Source organism: Cibotium barometz, chromosome 39 (assembly GCF_041138505.1).
Source record: "Cibotium barometz isolate CiBa-2024 chromosome 39, ASM4113850v1, whole genome shotgun sequence".
Taxonomy (NCBI): Eukaryota; Viridiplantae; Streptophyta; class Polypodiopsida; order Cyatheales; family Cibotiaceae; genus Cibotium; species Cibotium barometz.
In genome coordinates this window covers 44,333,164-44,350,951 of record NC_141084.1, presented here as the reverse complement: position 1 = coordinate 44,350,951, position 17,788 = coordinate 44,333,164, and the positions used below count along the sequence as shown (strand labels likewise).

Here is a 17,788-nt window from a genome sequence, read left to right as displayed (position 1 = left end):
ATGTATATGAATGTGATAGTGTATCATTCCTCCCAATTGTCAGTCTTAAATTGTACCACTCTTTCCCTCTCCATCACCATATTCTACATCTAATTTTGCAAGAAGCGGATGGTGGTGGTTTGGCATTTTGTTTGGGGGAGAATGGCACCACTGCCATTCTCCCCAAATGATAATGCACCAAACCAAGCCAAATCTAATAAGATGGAGATTGGCACCACTGTCGCTCTCATCTCAAATCAAATATTCAATGGGAATGGGTCCTTTAATGAGGAGTGAGTTTGCAAAAGTGTAGCTAAGATCACATTGTGATTGGGGGTAGAATGGTAACACTACTATTCTCCCAAAATGATAATGCACCAAACCAAACAAATCCATGCTCCATGCTTTCATTGTAATTAGAGTAGCCAGGTAGAATGGCAACACTACAAAATGATAATGCACCAAACCAAACAAAGCCATGCTCCATGCTTTGATCACTGTAATCAGAGTAGGGAGGATGGCGGAACTACCATCCTCCCTTGAAAAGTTTAATGATTAGAGGAGGATGGCACCACTTTCTTTCTTCCTCCATTTTATACAAGAGGGAGAGAATTGTAGTGGTGCAATTCTTCCATCAACTTTGGATTAGAGGTCATCCAATGAGGATAACAGCACAATGACCATTTATTAAACTATTTGAATGTGACAATTGTAGAACAAAACTTCTTAGATCTAATATTTTGATGGTGTTTATGAACACCACAAAGACTCTTGAGATGATGCTGCTCATGCTACCAAAAATTGCATTTCATAGTGTGTGTACCTAAACCAATTTCTAGAAATAATTATACATAGGTTCAAGAACAGTTGCAAGCAACCATTTTGTATGTTCTAAGTCCTTTACTAAAATTGAGGAAGAATGGCACCACTGCCATTCTCCCTTAATTTAAAAAACAGCTGTAAAAAAACATTTTATTTTTTGAAGTCCCTTGATTAATACCAATGGTCTCATTTTGGGACTATAAATCTCAAGGTGACAAGTCGAATATCGAGTACAGTAATGTGTGCGCATGTAGCTTTTTTACGTAATATTGGGGAAATTTGATTAGGTTTTATATCACAAATGAACACGTCTGCATGCTTTCATTTCCAAACATGTAGTTATTTGTGCCATAAAACCTATGTTTTGAGAAAAATTGATCATAAAATCCCTAAACACTACCATTTTGGGAATTGGGATTTTCTCGAATTCCCTAATACCGACTTCTTATAGGATTGTTAATACACAACAACAAGCGTGTGTTTAATATTTTGGTGTTATTATCACTACCTGTGTTATATAAAAGGAAGCTCTTAGCAAGGGGGAAAAGTGGCACTTCTCACATTTTGGAAGTCTTATCTTTCCCACTCATGGAATATATATATATATATATTTGTAAGTGATAATTTTTAACAATTTCTCTAAGGCTTGACCTTCCTAAATTCTCATGATAATAGTTTAAAAGGTACTTCGTTTAAAAAAGGGTTGAGCTTCCACACAAGGTCGTTCTCCTAAATCATATGGTCACACCCTCACACGTTGTCTTAAACCATAATATACATGAGAAGGTCAAAGCTCAATATAAAATGTGTTAAAGGTAAATACCTAAGTTTATCTATACCCTTTATTGTCCCAGTTGATTCCTTGCCATTCTTATTAGACGTAATACTTTGGATTCTTGGACGTGAGGCTGAAATGTCCACTATGGCCAGATGTAAACTTCAGAAAACATTGCTTAAGCCTCTGGCAACTTGATGGGGCAACATTGAATGCCTGTCACAATTGGTGTTATAGGCCTCCAATGTGGTTGTACTCAAGGTTATTCGGATGTTTTGCCTATTTCAAGGAGCTAAAACTCACTTTTGAGGTGGTTTGCAATATAACCTTCGTGTGCGTGGGTTGACTCGTTTGCCCCGCATTGGCCTAAGCAAAGAGTCACCACCACTAGTGGTCCTTTTGGAGACGTTAGTGGTGGCGCTTTCCATGCACATTTCATCAGTAGCGACCCTTTGCATCAGTAGCGACCCTTTCATGTAGGGTAGGGCAAACTTTGAATCACAAATACAAACCTAACCACAATTTTAAAACAAGAGTATAGCAAGCGGTGGAAGAAGACATTATTCTATTGCATGGATAAGTAGGTACATCATAAAACCAGTGAGTCGTGGTCGTCATCTATTCATGCACTGTCTTCTTCTGGGGCGTGTCCAAAACATCCAACTGTGGCAATCCATGCATCGAGTTCAGTATGAAATTAAGGACAACATGAGCAAGCATTCTTTTATTCATGGAGAGCGACATACCGTGCTCAAGTTCAAATTCAGGGGTGTAGGGCCTCGGCCTGGGAGGCGGTGTCGGCGTGTCCGTGGCCGTGTCCACCACTTCCTCCATACCCGCCTCCATGGTAGCCTTCGGTTCCTTGGGTTCGGTCGGCAGGCCATCCCCCACCTCCATGCCCATAGCCGCCGCCTCCGTGCCCATAGCCGCCGCCACCCCCATGTCCGTACTCATAGCCGCCGCCTCCCTGCCCATAGCCGCCGTACCCATAACCGTATCCGCCTTCCGTTTCGTGTGTCCGGTCGGCAGGCCAGCCACCACCTCCATGGCCATAGCCGCCACCCCCGTGGCCATAGCCGCCCCCACCCCCGTGGCCATAGCCGCCGTAGCCGCCATAGCCGCCATAGCCGTAACCGCCCTCCGTCTCCTCAGGCTTGGCCTGGACGGGCTCCTCCCGGGCGGCATTGATGCACGTCCACATGATGGCGCACGCCATCAGAGCTAGCGCAAAAAACTTTCTACCACGTCCCATGTTTTTTGCCAACGAGCGTACGATACTGCTGCGATGAGTAATTAGTACCCATCCGGGCGTTGAATTTATGGGCAACCCGGCAGCAAGAATTCCAGGCCCTCACGTAACCTGTCCACTAGCTGCCTGAACATGATAATGTATGTTGTTTTGCTGTGATTCGTCCGCACTACCGGCTTTGAGGATAACATTGCGGATTAAGTTAAAGCTAATGCGCGCGGCACTGAGCTGCTCCCATTACCCAAAGTGCGCCTACTCAAAAGAGGCATTGCTTTTGACTTCATTGGGCTAGCCCCCACAATTAACGAACGGAGAAGAGTCTCAGTCTTTTTTGATCTTTAGTGGTAGAAAACGAGAAAAGCAGATTGGGCAGTGGAGGCCCATCACCGTCCTAGGAGCTGCCGAGTACTTTGGACAACATTTTCACTTTTTGGCGCCTGCTGCAGCCCAGCTGAGGTTCCTTCTGAATTTTGAGAAAGCCTATGACAGGGTAGACTGGGGCTTTCTAGAGGAGACTATGTGCCGGATGGGATTCTCCAAGGAATGGGTCCGAGGTGTTTTTGGGCTCTATTTGGCTTCGCATAGCCAAGGTCTCATCCAGGTCACTAGAGGCAACATATTATGCTTTCTCGCTAGAGGCAACATATTTATGCTTTCTCGCTTGGTCCGGCATGGCACCTTATCTATTTTTGTTTGTTGCCGAGGACATGAGTACTTTTCTCTCCGCCCAGGAGAAAGCACCCCATGGGCTACGTCTTCCCATCTTTGTATAGGAGGAATTGCTTGATTCAGAGTTTGTCGAATAAGACATCAACATACCTACCCAGTGATCAGGAGAATCTCCAGATATTCATTGAGGTGATAGAGATGTTATGTCGTGCATCCGAAGCACATATCAACTAGCACAAGTCGTGTGGATTTAGGGTTGGCTCATCGCCTGCCTCGACTTGGAGGCCAGTTGAGGGATTTTAGTGGATCTTGAGTGGCACTCGAGCTGCTCGATATATTGGAGGCTAGGTTGGTATCGATATCTCCTTGGAGTAGCAACTAGCCCCTCTTCTTTTATGCATTCTAAAGAATCTACTATATTGGAGTTCCACAAGGCTTTCCAGAGCTAGCTGTGTTGTGGTGGTGAACCACGTTCTTCTTGCCACCATGTGATACATCACCTCTTGATGGGCCTTCTTTCGAGCTTCCATTGGTCACGTTCAATAGTTGATTGGCAACTTTCTTTGGGTTGGTAGTGACAAGAGGCCTATACGGCCCAATGAGGCCTAGAGAGTGATCATTCAACCATGACACAAGGGGCCTAGGCATCATTGATCCCCTCTATTTAGAGCTGTGCCCTTTTGGAAAACAATATGATAGTTGGTGGCCTCATTTCAGATGGCAAGCCGTGGAAGGACTTTCTACTAGCTAGGATCTCTGTCTGCACCCCGGTTTTGGGAGGTCCCACCCTAGTGTGGCGGCCCTGATCCCGAACGCTTCCCCCCAGAGTGGTAAAGACAATGTGAGGAGGAGAGGGAGAGCTTGAGTTCCTTGCAAGCAAACACACACGCACAAGAGAGTGCAAGACATAAGAGAGAGATGGATGGGTAAATTTTATTCTATCTTCTTCTCTTCTCTACAACCATATACTAAAAGATAAGAGTACATACATAAAGGAAAAGTACTCTCCTACAATAACATACAATGTTCAGTCCATAGTATGAATCTGACTATATGAGCTGGCGTTATAACTATGCCATAACTCTAGTACTCCAAAGTGGTTTTCACACAGCTTGTTATCCACACTCCCATAATCTCACCCACCATGGGAGTGGCATAAGTGTGGAATATTTCACCGAGGTGGGTTATTAATGTCCATTGTAGCACTAGTTGAGCTCGATATCTCAACATTCTCCCTCGAGCTCAACTCAACACACTCCACTTCAAGTAAGCTCCCTAACTTAGGGAGCTTCTATGTGCCCAATGCCTTCGTGAAGATGTCAACTAACTGATCTTCTATGCTCACATATAATAGATCTACATCACCTAAAGAACCTTCTCCCTCACAAGGTGATAATTGTTGCAATATATGATGTACAATGTTAAGGATGAAAGGAAGAGGTAATGGAGGTATTAACACACTCAAATAAAGTGGGCTTATGGGTGGAAAAAGAATTTAGGGTTATCCCAACCCTAGACCCTGGTAGGGCCTACATAAAGGGCAAGAGACCCTACTTTTTGTAACAACAACAAGAACAAATTGAAGGAGAAGGGTAAGCCAGCTTTGGAGTGGCTGAAATAGAAATTAATACAAGAATCTTTCTATACATCTTGTGTCCTCTCTCAAGCTTTGGTATCTTCATGATGATTCACTAATTAAGTTTTTTATGCTTGTTCATTCTTTCATACTTTTCTCTCCTCTTGTTTCCATTGCTTCCATTGTAGAATGATCTAGATACTCATGATTCTGAACATGGTATTAGAGCCTTGCTAAGGTTAAGATTTTTTTCATTATCTCTCTCTCTCTCTCTCTCTCTCTCTCTCTCTCTCTCTCTCTCTCTCTCATAATCCATTCCCAAGCAAGAAGGTTGTGGTAGAAGAAGGAGATGAGCTTCAAGAAGGATTGAAGGAGAAAGCAAAGCTTAAAGAGCTTCATCAAGAGGAGAACTACATCACCAACAAGCTCTTGAAGATTGGAAGAAGAAGAAGAAGAAAAACATCATCAACAAGAAGAAGAAAAATAAACGTGAAACAGTTCCATCCTATTTTTTTCTCGTCGAGTTTTTCTATCTGTGTTTTTTTCCATCATCAATCTCTCTTTGGATCCTTGGAAACTTGAAGAAGAAGAACAAGAGCTTCTTTGGAAGTCTCAGAAGAAGCGAAGGGTTGCTAGGGAGGAATTCTTTGCCGCATATCAGAAGGAGGCAGGAAGTCGAAGGGCGTTGTCCATCTATTCGACGACGGGCAACACTGGCTCAACAACACTGCATCACGGTTGTCCATCAACAGCAGCCACATCAGAAGGAGGCAGCAAGTCGAAGGGCACCATCTGTCTATTCAATGACAGTAGCTCAACAACATTGCAGCATCGTTGTCCGTCAACAGTAGCCACATTGCTGACGATACCCTTTTCCACATCAAGTAATGATAGCCAACACATTCTACAGCATCAAAGAATGGCACTTGCACAACTGACCTGCAGATTGTTATCGCGCAAAGCCTTTGCGTTTTTTCTTCAGAATTTAAAAAAAAAACCAAACCTTAAAAGGTTTTTGATTTCAAAGGTTCTTTTTCTAAGGTTTTCTTTAAACATTCCCTTTCTCTAAGGTTGTTTCTAAACCTCTGTATCTAAGGTTTCAAACCTATCTCTCAAAGGTTTCCGAAGGTTTTCACTCACTCTTGCTCATCAGAGTGCAAGAGGTAAGTTTTTATTTTTGTACCCACTCCATCACACCACTTTTCAAACATCAACTATTTCTTGCCTTGTAAACGGACTTAGACACTACCCTTGATTTTTGCAAGTGGTAAGACCTCTCCTACCCCTATCAATCACGACAAAGGAGATGTGAGGCTCGACTGAGAAGTTTGATAGCAAGAGTTTCCATACTTAGCAAGTTCAAGTAAAATATATGCTCATGCTCAAAGGTTTATGGCCTTTGGTAAAAGGCACAAAGAAGGTGGACCTTGAGGATCTGAAGGTGGTAAAAGACAATGAGAGAGATCATGCCATTATTTCCCTTCATATTCATAAGATACTCATTCTGTTATAGGACCTCTAGTACATAGATTTTTGACTATTCTACAAATTGATCAAAAAAGAAAATAAACCATAGACACCATAGAGCACAAGTTTGGGTGCAATCGTCCCTCCCCCTCCCCCCCTCGGACATGTGTTCCTCATTTCCCACATGTAGTATTTAGATAATATTTCATAAGTTTAGTCCTTGGAGCCATAAATAGAATAGATTTTCCAAAATTAGGCTTTTACAAAATCTCAAGGGGTTCATTGTTCTGTATCACGTGTCTTCAAGGCCTACTTAAAAAATCCCTTATCTGTGAATGTTTCATAAACAAAACACACCCTTTTTCTATTCAACCTGTGAATATCCACTTTAAATGATACCCTTTTATATATATGTTAAAAATATGTTCAAAAAGGATTTTACAAATCCTTTTTGTTGAACCCACATGCTACGCTTACGTATTTATGAGTGACCCCCCCCCAAGTACAAAAGTAAACCATAGTCCAATGCTTGTAAATTTTCTCATCAGGAATAAAACTTGCCCAACATATGTACACTGGTGGGACAAACCATACAAAATTAATTATTTTACACACATGTGCATAGCTAGACAATTCCGTCCAATGTCCACCTTCATTGTCCCAAACTTATGATCTATACCCAAAGCCAGTCCACAATGTTCGATTACAACTAGTTTGGATTCACTCACAAAAATAATAGCGACAAGTGGAAATCATTATTTAGATTCACTACCATGCATCATCACATATACTCATCACATATACTCACTCACAATGTCTTCCCACTATGTGAAACATAATTAATTGGATTTACTCCCATATTGGTGTTAATGGATTCACATGCTACCTCAAAAGCACAAGAGAGAAGAAGAAGAGAGTGTATCGAAGGGTCGAATCTAGTGATTTGCACTTGGACAACCCTATTCAGATTAACTCCCCGATGTGAGGCTACTGGGAGCTCACTCTACACTCTCTATGTGTCACCCAAAGAGATATCCAAGTAAGCTGGGTAGGAACAATAGGGAAGTAGCTATGGAGAGCTCAACCTCTACCTCATGCCAATCATATGCAAACAAGATAGGGTGGAGGGAAATAAGAAGGGAGTGAAGGAAAGAAGGGAGAGCAACACCACTCCTATTAACATACACCAACAATCACAATCAAGCAAGCAAGCCACCATAAGCTCAAGAGAGAGTGAGAGAGGGGGGGAGAAGGCAAGACTCAATTGAGACAAATGGGATTGTCCCTTTTCATATTTCATAAAATGTCTTATATACATGAGCTCATATTTACAATGTCTTGTCACCTAATTACAAATCGTGCCCACTACTAGTCTTCCTAGTTTATCTAGCTCTATGTACATCAATTTCGTATGATCGGCATTGCACAAGTCGTAAGCTTGGTCATCCCATGTCTCATTTACAATTAGCGATCCGAATGGTTACAAAAAGATGAATTACAAAGGAAGTATAGTTGCCATGCGAAAGGTCATGTTAACCAGAAGGGCTAACATACCTCCCTCTCCCAATTGCAGGTCCATCTTTGGAACTGGTCAAAGACGTCATCTGTAGTAGATAGACTAAGTGCATACAAAGTTCCATTGGCGAGGTAGGAGAAGGAGGGGCATGATGGAAGACGCGGTAGCTCATCCAAAAGGTTGTCTCCATCATGTCTTCAAAAGTTTGGAGCCTCCAAATAGGTATCCACATGACTCGTTTCATAGTAGTCGAACATCTGCTTGAGTGTGGGCCCTTTGTTGATGTCGAAGGCGAGGCCTTGGTCTCCAACAAAGTAATGGTCCCATGTCAGGAGGAAGGACTACAGCGAGATGATGATGAGGTTGAAGAATCAAATTATGGCAACCACCACTAGGTTGTGGACCTGGTCATAGTGGTGGATGAAGTCATGGAAGCGCTTGACCATGGATTCTTTAGTACATGGATGTTGTGGCGATGGGGGTGCAAACCATGGGAAGTTGAATTGAAACTTCGGGCTCTTGTTTTTTGCTCATCGTGGAATGTCTTCCATGCCCACCATCTTCGAATGGTAAGATAATCCAGGCTGATCCTCAGCGCATGGGGCACAATATAGTAGATGTCCCAGATGTTGCAACATTTTCACATAGGTCCCCACGATCTCGTTCTATAAGATAGTCAAAATGCTTTCCCCATTATTCTTGACATAAAACAATCTTCAAAAATATACAAATACACTTTCCAAACAAAATTCCCATCTTTCCACAACATTCCACATCATTCCTCATCATTTCATATCATTCCATGTCATTTCTCATTATCCCACATTTTTCTACATCAATTCACCTCATCCCACATCAATTCACATCCATTCACATCATTTTCACATTCATTCACATCAACCACATTAGTCCACACATCAATCCTCATCAACCCACATCAATCTACATCAATCACAATCCTTTCACATCACTCCATATCAATCCATCTCAATCCACACATCCCCCACATCTCTCCACATCAATCCATATCAATCCGCATATCCCACACATCACTTCTCATCACTCCACATCATTCCACACATCACTCCCTACAATCCACACATCCAACATTCACAACAACACAAGACACGCTTGATAGATGCGCAAAATAGCGGGCGTGTCTATAGGCATTGCCTCAATAGAGAAATTACGAGCGCGTCTAACAGCGCGTCTAATAGCGCATGTATTTGCGCGTTTATTGACGCATCTATTCGTGCGTCTACACTGAGAATCTAACACTACGTCTAACAGCGCGTTTATTTACACATGTATTAGCGCATCTATTAGTGCGTCTACACTGAGAATTAGACGCGTATTTAGACGCAAAACAGAGAATATAAAAAGTGAGATTTTGGTGTAGGCTGGTAAATGTACATCACTGCTTTTCAAAAATTGTCATGATTACCAAAGCACATAATTTTAACAAAAACATCAATGCTTTTTTGCAAACCCACATATACAAAAATTAAGTGAGGTGAGGAGAATGAGACAATATGTAAAATAGTTTTGCCAATATCAATGATGGGCTACTGTTCAATCTCATCCTCAATGAGATCAACCCTTGCCAAACTATCTACTTCAAAATCCAAACATTGTCAAGTACATTCAACCCACTACTACTTGTGCTACTCATGTGCTCATCTAAATCAGCATCACCAATGGTAGGCTCGTCCTCACGGGTAATGGCCTCAATATCTGTATCTCCTATCTCATGATCATCCTCCTCTCTCGTATCATGGTCATCATCACCTCCATGGCCATGATCATCCTCCATACGCTCCATATTCGTAAATGTACTATACATCACTTTGAAACGTGGCATAATAGGTATGACATGCCACCATCTATTATTATCCACCATTGGTTGATAGACAACCTAATTCATACACAAATACAATCATGTTATTTTCCTTGCATCGAAGGTATTAAATATTTAAAAGTGAGTATTTTTATATGTGTGTACAGTACCTGTTCACATTGTTGCGGTAGTACTAGTGTGTCCTTCTTACTTTGCCAAAACTTTGTGGAGTCAATAGTTACAAAGTCACTTGCATGGCATTTGACTGTTGCATTAGGGCCTCTTTCCACCACGTCCTCACTACAAGGAATCGGGCTCATACCCGCGCTCCTAGCCGCTAAAAATGACTTGTGAAAAAAAGTAGTGGGCCCGTGTATCAGCGCGTGTATCATCGCAGCCAGAGACATGCGTGTAAAAGCGCGTGTATAGGACTGCTTAGATGCGCTCATGCACGGGTGTATACACGCGTTCTGTTCAGTTCAGATGCATTTAGACGCGTTGATACATGCGTCTATACACGTGTTTTGTTAATTTAGATGCGCTTATACATGCGTATTTCTCAGTTTTGATGCATTTATACACACGTGTTTTATAGATTATCCGCGTATATACACGCGATTTTTAGAAGTTCTGATGCGTTTATACACGTGAACAGAGAGCAAAAAAAAAAAATCCAGAGTGCTATTTGGTGCCTGAATACTGTTCCAGCATTCCAGCACCCAATAACACTCTCTGGATTTTTTTTTTTGTGCATTAGACCATCCACGAAGAACATATGCACGAGGGAGATTAAGATAAGAACGACATGAATGCATACATTGTCAATACACGATTCAAGACAGACATGAATGTAATACTATCGATTCACGATTCAATATTACTATCAAAATTTCACACATATATACAAGGGAGTCCATATCTCGAAGTAGCCCATGGCTTCAGTTTACAAAAAAATATATACAACCACATCCTCAATATGGAATGTGATACTATAAGTCTGAGTACTACTCAGACCCAGATGATAACTCGGTGCTCCCTCCATGCTCAGATGAGCTCACATCGGTCGGAATGTCCGATGAGTAGTGCTCACTTCCACCCTCTGCAGTGGCGGCGGGTGGATCATCAGTAGCTTGTGCCTGTTCAAGTAATATATAGTATATAAGTATATATATATGTAATTCAATAAACCAAAATCATTCGTTTAGAATTTTCAAGTACCTATCGACCATATGGTCTCATGGCCATCTCAAACTGCGCGTCCGTAATACGTCCCTCGGCTCTGAAGATGGCCCACGTGTCACGTCTGCTATGCCGGCGAGCATTCGCAGTATCATGGGTTGTGGGCTTCCTCCCCGTAACCCGTCGCTGTATCATAATCAACACAATTTGTAAGATTAAAACAATCATAGAATCAATGAATTAAGTAAACAATCAAATAAAGTGGCAAGATACTTACGAACTCTGCCTCCCATGACTCGACGCCGCCAGATCCGAAATGCGAAGATCCACATGCTGCCTGCTCTTCATGCCACCCTCTCCTCGTTTCTTTGTCTCCTTCCACTCGCGTTTGTGCGCAGTGGGGCACGTTTCTCGGCAGGATAGCCACCCGCAGCTACATTTAGTCGGTCATCGTACGCGAGTTTTTTAAGGTGAGATCTTTTATTACTTAAGATCTCCCTTATTCGCGTCCTTCCCCATACATCCGAGAATGTAGCATGTGGGGGATTGGGATACCGACTATGTACAGCCTCTATCACCTCCCCAACTAATCGGCTATTTTGATCTTTAAATTTAATAAAACAATTTCTATACGAGTTTGATACTACCCCACGCATGTACTCCATTACCTCCCTCCCCCTCGCATCCATTACTATCCCACCCTTATCCGTCACATCATAGCAGATCACTCTCTCCACCTCTCTCATCTCCTCCTCTTCCGAACTGTCTCCTCTAACTCTTCTCCCTCTATCTCCTCTCTCACCGCGTGCCCTACTACCTCCCCCACCTCCCCCACCAAAGCACCCGCCACATCCTCCACTCCCACTCTTCCTACTGCTGCGGGTGGAGTCATGACTGGGGGATTGTCTACGTGACGGTGGCTGTGAGCCCTGACGTGACGGTGGCTCTGAGGGAGCACGTGATGGTGGCTGTGAGGGTGTGCGTGAGTGTGTCTGGGACGAGGTATGTCTCCTCGGTGGACGTGGAAGAGGAGAAACTGCATGCCGTCTCGTCGGACTCGTAGGCATAGACGGCACTGGAGTGCCCTGGATACTCGCGGTAGGGGTATAGACACCAGGCATGGAAGGAGGGGGATGGGCATACATATACTCTGTAAGCTCAACTGGACCAGGATGGCGCCCAAAATGATTTAGCATCTCCATCAGCTAATTGCTGTACGCAAATGGATCGGATGAAGAACCTGGAATATCCATAAAGAACCTGCAAAAATAATCTTCATGTACATCATGGGTTGTCTCTTGACTCACACAAATATCATCATTCAAGTCACCTATCAGCCTACAAACCATAGAAACAGGAAACGCAATCTCGTGTATACACCCGTCCAGAAACGCGTGTATACACCCGTCAAAAAACGCGTGTATACACCCGTCCAAAAACGCATGTATATCCGCGTGAACAGACTCTGCAGACAGGATACACGCGCTTTTACACGCGTTTCTACACGCGACCTGTGCAAAAAAAATTTTGAAAGGGACCGACCTCCGACAAAGTGGTCCTTATATAAAAGGACCACTGTCGCCCCTGTCAGAATCGTTCACCCAAAATCGTGTGCACAGAAGCAAAAGGACGGAGACAAACCCAAAAAGCAAAGAGAAAATAGCATAAACAAATCTGAGGAAGGAGACAAGGCAAAGGACAAACTAACTCACCTCTGAAAAAGTGAGTCTTCTTTCTTGCTCGATTTCCTCCCGTGTGTGCTCCTTCTCTGCTCCCTCCTTGCACTTAGGTTTCGTTTCTGTTGGAAGAGGTGAAAACGAAAGCAGTGTTGATATGTTAGTTCAAAATCTTTATTTGGGAAAGGCGAGCTATTTTTAGTTTAAACAGACCGTCGCGTTTATAAACGCGTGTATGTTCGCGTGTATGATAATTTAGCTGCGTTTATACACGCGTTTTGCAGGAATTACCCGCGTTAATACACGCGATTTTTAAGAAATAGCCGCGTTAATACACGCAATTTTTAGGAATTAGCTGCGTCAATACACGCAATTTTTATACTTTCATTAAAAACATATTATGATTTTGTGTTTTCTGATTTGTACATAGGATGTCATCAACCTATTCAAGCAGTTCTGGGGAAGATGAGACAATGCGTCATCGTAATCGCGATGTGTGGTTGGGACAATGGACCAAATGTATGTGTAATTGATGTCAAGGATGCATTGTACGAGCACGTCGAATTACCTTGAATCACATCTCCATGTATGGAGAATGGAATCAAACAGGTTTAGAGGTGAGTAGATGTAAATTGATGGTATTCAAATGACTCATGGTATCCAAATTAAATTAATAGAGTTGTAATATATAAACTCTAATTGAAGCAGGATGCAGTACCACACCCTAACATGGTGCCCTACGCGCGACGAGAGCACGCAAAGCGTCGACGAGATGATGCTAGAGCTTCGGGATCTATTGTCAGAGATGAGTGGGAAAGGGATGACAATAGCCCTGCACCCCACGAAGTTGTGGAAGAGGAAGTGCTTGATGATATGGTGCGAAATCTTTTTAAGGATGATCCCAAAGGTATGGATGACGATGATATGGAACAAGAGCATCTTTACAAGGCTTCATCGACACCGGTGTTTGAAGGGTGCACATTCTCTGTTTTACGTGCTTCACTTGAACTACTCAATATACAAACAGTTTATGGATGGAGCAATGCAAGTCTTAACGCATTATTGAAGTAAGCATTCTAACTTACAAATTTGAATTAGTGGTTTAAGGTTTAGGATTTAAGACTAATTATAATTGATGATATTGAATGCAGGCTATTATCAAACATGCTTCCAAAGGGAAATAGACTACCCACCTCAAGAGACATAGCGAGGCGCTATGTGACATCTCTTGGAGGATTGGATTATGATCGCATACATGCATGCGTCAATGATTGCATTCTCTTTCGTGGGACGCATAAGGAGGCTCGACATTGTCCCACTTGTGGTGAAGCAAGGTATAGAACAGATATAAAGAGTTTTGATATACCTCGTAAAGTCTTGCGACACTTTCCTATAATTTCTCGCATCAAACACATGTTCAAGTGCAAATCCATAGCAGAGCTCATGTCATGGCATTCGTCACATCGATCGGATGATGGCATGTGGAGAATTCCCACAGACACTCTTGCTTGGAAGCATATTGAAGATGAGTGGCCCAGCTTTAAAACAGAGCCCAAAAACTTGAGACTTGGCCTAGGTATGGATGGAGTGAATCCATTTGGTTTCAAAAGCACCGCATACAGCGTGTGGCCAGTTGTGTTGGTGAATTACAACCTTCCACCATCAATGGTGATCAAGAAGGGACATCTTATGTTATCTCTTCTAATTCCAGGGAAACATAAAGTTAAGCATATGGATGTTTATCTTGAACCGTTGATTGATGAGTGGAGGAACTATGGAGAGGTGTTGCGGTGGTGGACATTAGTAGGCCTCCCTCCTCTCGACACTTCAACTTAAAAGCAGTGTTGATGTGGACAATGCATGACTTTCCAGGATACATCGATTGTTCTGGTAAGAATTCTAATTACCTCCCTACTCTAATACTATTGGCTATATATATTAATTATACATATTGACTTTATTATTCTAACTTTTATTTATATTTTAACAGGTTTGAAAACATCGGGTAAACATGCATGTCCTGTTTGTGGCTCTTCGTTAGTACATGAGTATGCTGACGGTTTGTGTAAGACCATATTCAATAATAATCATCGATTTCTCCCCTCAGATCATCCTAAATATGTTGCTAGTAAGAGTAACATTCCTCCACAAACACTTCGTGCAAAAGATTGGAAGCGTATTTGGGAGTCTACAACTATTCTTCCTCCAGATGGCATGAACAGGTATAGTAATGTTTTTTCAATCTTGTTTTGTGTAGTCTCTAATTGGATTAAAGGTCACATAGAGCAATCCCTTGTGTAGGTACTCCATTTTTTTCGGCTGCCATATTGGACCCATCTTAAGATCAACCATCTTCTTGATCCCATGCACATCTTCAAGAATGTGGGATCTGGTATTTGGGAACATATAATTGGTAAACGAGACAATGTTAGCGTACGTGAGGACTTGCGGGTCGCAGGACGTATGCGTCAAGCTTGGCCACGAGAGGTGGGTGGGCACGTTCGTCTTCCACCTGCACCATGGATTATATCAAAGAAAGAGGAGAAGCAGATAAAGCAGGCCATCACCACTTTGTGTACTCCCACAGGATGCATGAGATCATTGAAGGGAGCCTTTACAACCACTAAGAAAAGAGGTGTTGCGCAACTATATGGGTTGAAGTCCCACGATTGGCACAAGATGCTTCAAGTAAGTGTTTTCCAAGTCTTGTACGTTGAAATTAAATTTTGTAATGCCATAAACCATACATACATGTGCTCTTATGTGCGCAGTTCATACTACCTACTAGCATCGACCATTGTGCAAATAAGAGTTTGAAAAAATGTATTTATAAGATGGGCGAGCTTGTGAGGTATGTAAAACCCATGTCAGATCACCCTTCATTATACCTTGCAAAATGAACGTGCATGAGGTATAACATACTATTTATTTATTTTTCAAATATGTTAGTTCCAAAGCAATTGATCCAGCCACGTTGGATGATGCGCGTGTTATGGCAGTGGAGGTGGTTTGTTTGGTAGAGGAGACTTTTTCGCGAATCATTCTCACAAGTCAACTACATCTCATTGTGCATTTAGTGGACGAAATCGCTTTACGTGGTACTGTGCATGCACGTTGGATGTTCTTCCTAGAGCACTTCATGAAGACCTTAAAAGACTTTGTGAGGCAAAGTGCAAGGCCTGAAGGAAGCATGGCCGAGGGTTGGTTGATACAAGAGTCTCTTGTATATATTTCAGAATTTCTTGGTCAGGTGGACAGCTCTTTGTGCCACGACTATGGAGCAATGAAGAGGACTTGAGGATGACCTCTATTGTGCCTCAAGGAAAAGGACAGAGTAAAGTAATTGACAGAACATTGATTGATGATCTCAATTTCACTTGTATCCTTAATAGTGATGTGATGAGCAGATGGGTTACAAGATATGAGGATGCAAAGACAAAAAGGCAAGCAGAAAGAGCTCTCTTTCGGAGGCAACATGGCTCTCGGAAGGCGTACCCTAAGCATCTAGCAACACTTCCCAATGATATCCATGTTGATTGGTTGCATGAGAAAATGGAGAGAGCAGAGAGCGACGAGGGGCTACATTTCACGGCGGAAGAATGGGAGTATGCACGAGGATGCATGTTAAAGGTACATAGAACTAATGTTTTGCATTAGTTGTAAGTGATTTGCTTTTAATATTTATTCACATTGCTTACACAAATATTGCTTCTATTTTGGTCCAGTGCACTATGTTCAATGCTATATGGTGTGAAGGCAAGCATTTTCGAACACAAAGAATTGATGAAAAGAGAAATACACAAGATTGCGGTGTCATTAGTAGCTTTGAGGGAGCTAATGGAAAAATGGATGATTATTGTGGCATAATCCAAGACATATTTAGGCTTGACTTTCATCGCTTCTTTGTGTATGTTTTGGATGTCAAATGGCAAATGAACGTGGTGGAAAAAGGGTCTGATGCAACGATAAAACGCCATGCAAGTGGCTATGTAACTATTGACTCTACAAAGTTTTGGCAAACAAAGAAAGATAGGCTCGTATTGCCACAACAATGTGAGCAAGTATGCATTTTTTTACTAATGTGTTTCATGTATATATATATCTAAGCTCGCGTACCCCTTGACTTTTGATATGCTAATTAATTACTGTACTATGTGTATTTGAGTAGGTTATCTATCTACCAATGGTGCATGATATTAAATGGTGGTACGTCATCCCTATTGCACCACGTTCCAAAGTGATGTATAATACATTCACTGATATGGAGCATATGGAGGATGTAACAAGCCGCAATGAAGATGATGTCGAACATGCCAATGAAGATGTTGTGATTGATGATCAAGAAATAAGAGATGATCATGATAATGAGGATGAGCGTGCCATTTCTCATGATCATGAGAATGACCCTACCATTGAGGATGATAGTGATGTTGATGAGGATGATCAGGACATCGATACCATTATCAATGGAGTACAGAATATCGAGTGGAATAAATTTAATTGTAGCCTTACAAATTGATCAAATGGATATTGATGTTGATCGTTTGGCAAGGATGGATCTTATTGAAGATGAGATCGAACCCTAACCAATCCGTCACTGTACGTTCTAAATTGATGACATTTCTATCATCTCATATGCATGATTTATTTTTGAATATATTTCATTGTTGTAAATGCATGTAGTGGGATTGTGTAATGATGTATACTGTAATGTACTATGAGATGGTTTAAAGAAAATAGTTCTTAATTTTGTAAAGGAATTCAGTTTTTCTTCAGTTTTTCTTTACCATGCGTGTATTAATCCATGTATGGCAGCGTGTATAGATGCGTGTATTACTGCGTGTATATAAACGCATTTATACACGCGTTGATAAATGCAAATATACACTCGAATTTAAATACCAAAATACACGCGCCCGATTCTATTCAAATACATGCGCGACCATACACGCGCTCGTAATTTATCGCATGTATGAAACGCGTGTCTGGCAGCATTGTCTTGTAGTGCCTTAAACCACTTTACATCCAAAACATACACAAAGA

The 17,788-nt window shown here is 42.0% G+C and overlaps 1 protein-coding gene across 1 annotated transcript; it reads right to left on the bottom strand.

Annotated features, from left to right (window-relative positions):
• Positions 1 to 2,124: 2,124 nt before the first annotated feature.
• On the bottom strand, positions 2,125 to 2,884 carry LOC147616138 (uncharacterized). Its single transcript, XM_086778767.1, has 2 exons — positions 2,323 to 2,884; positions 2,125 to 2,239 (listed from the first exon to the last, which is right to left on the bottom strand). The coding sequence occupies exons 1-2, from the start codon at positions 2,759 to 2,761 to the stop codon at positions 2,199 to 2,201; spliced, it is 480 nt and encodes a 159-aa protein (XP_086634893.1). The 5' UTR covers positions 2,762 to 2,884; the 3' UTR covers positions 2,125 to 2,198.
• Between the last annotated feature and the right edge of the window lie 14,904 nt (positions 2,885 to 17,788).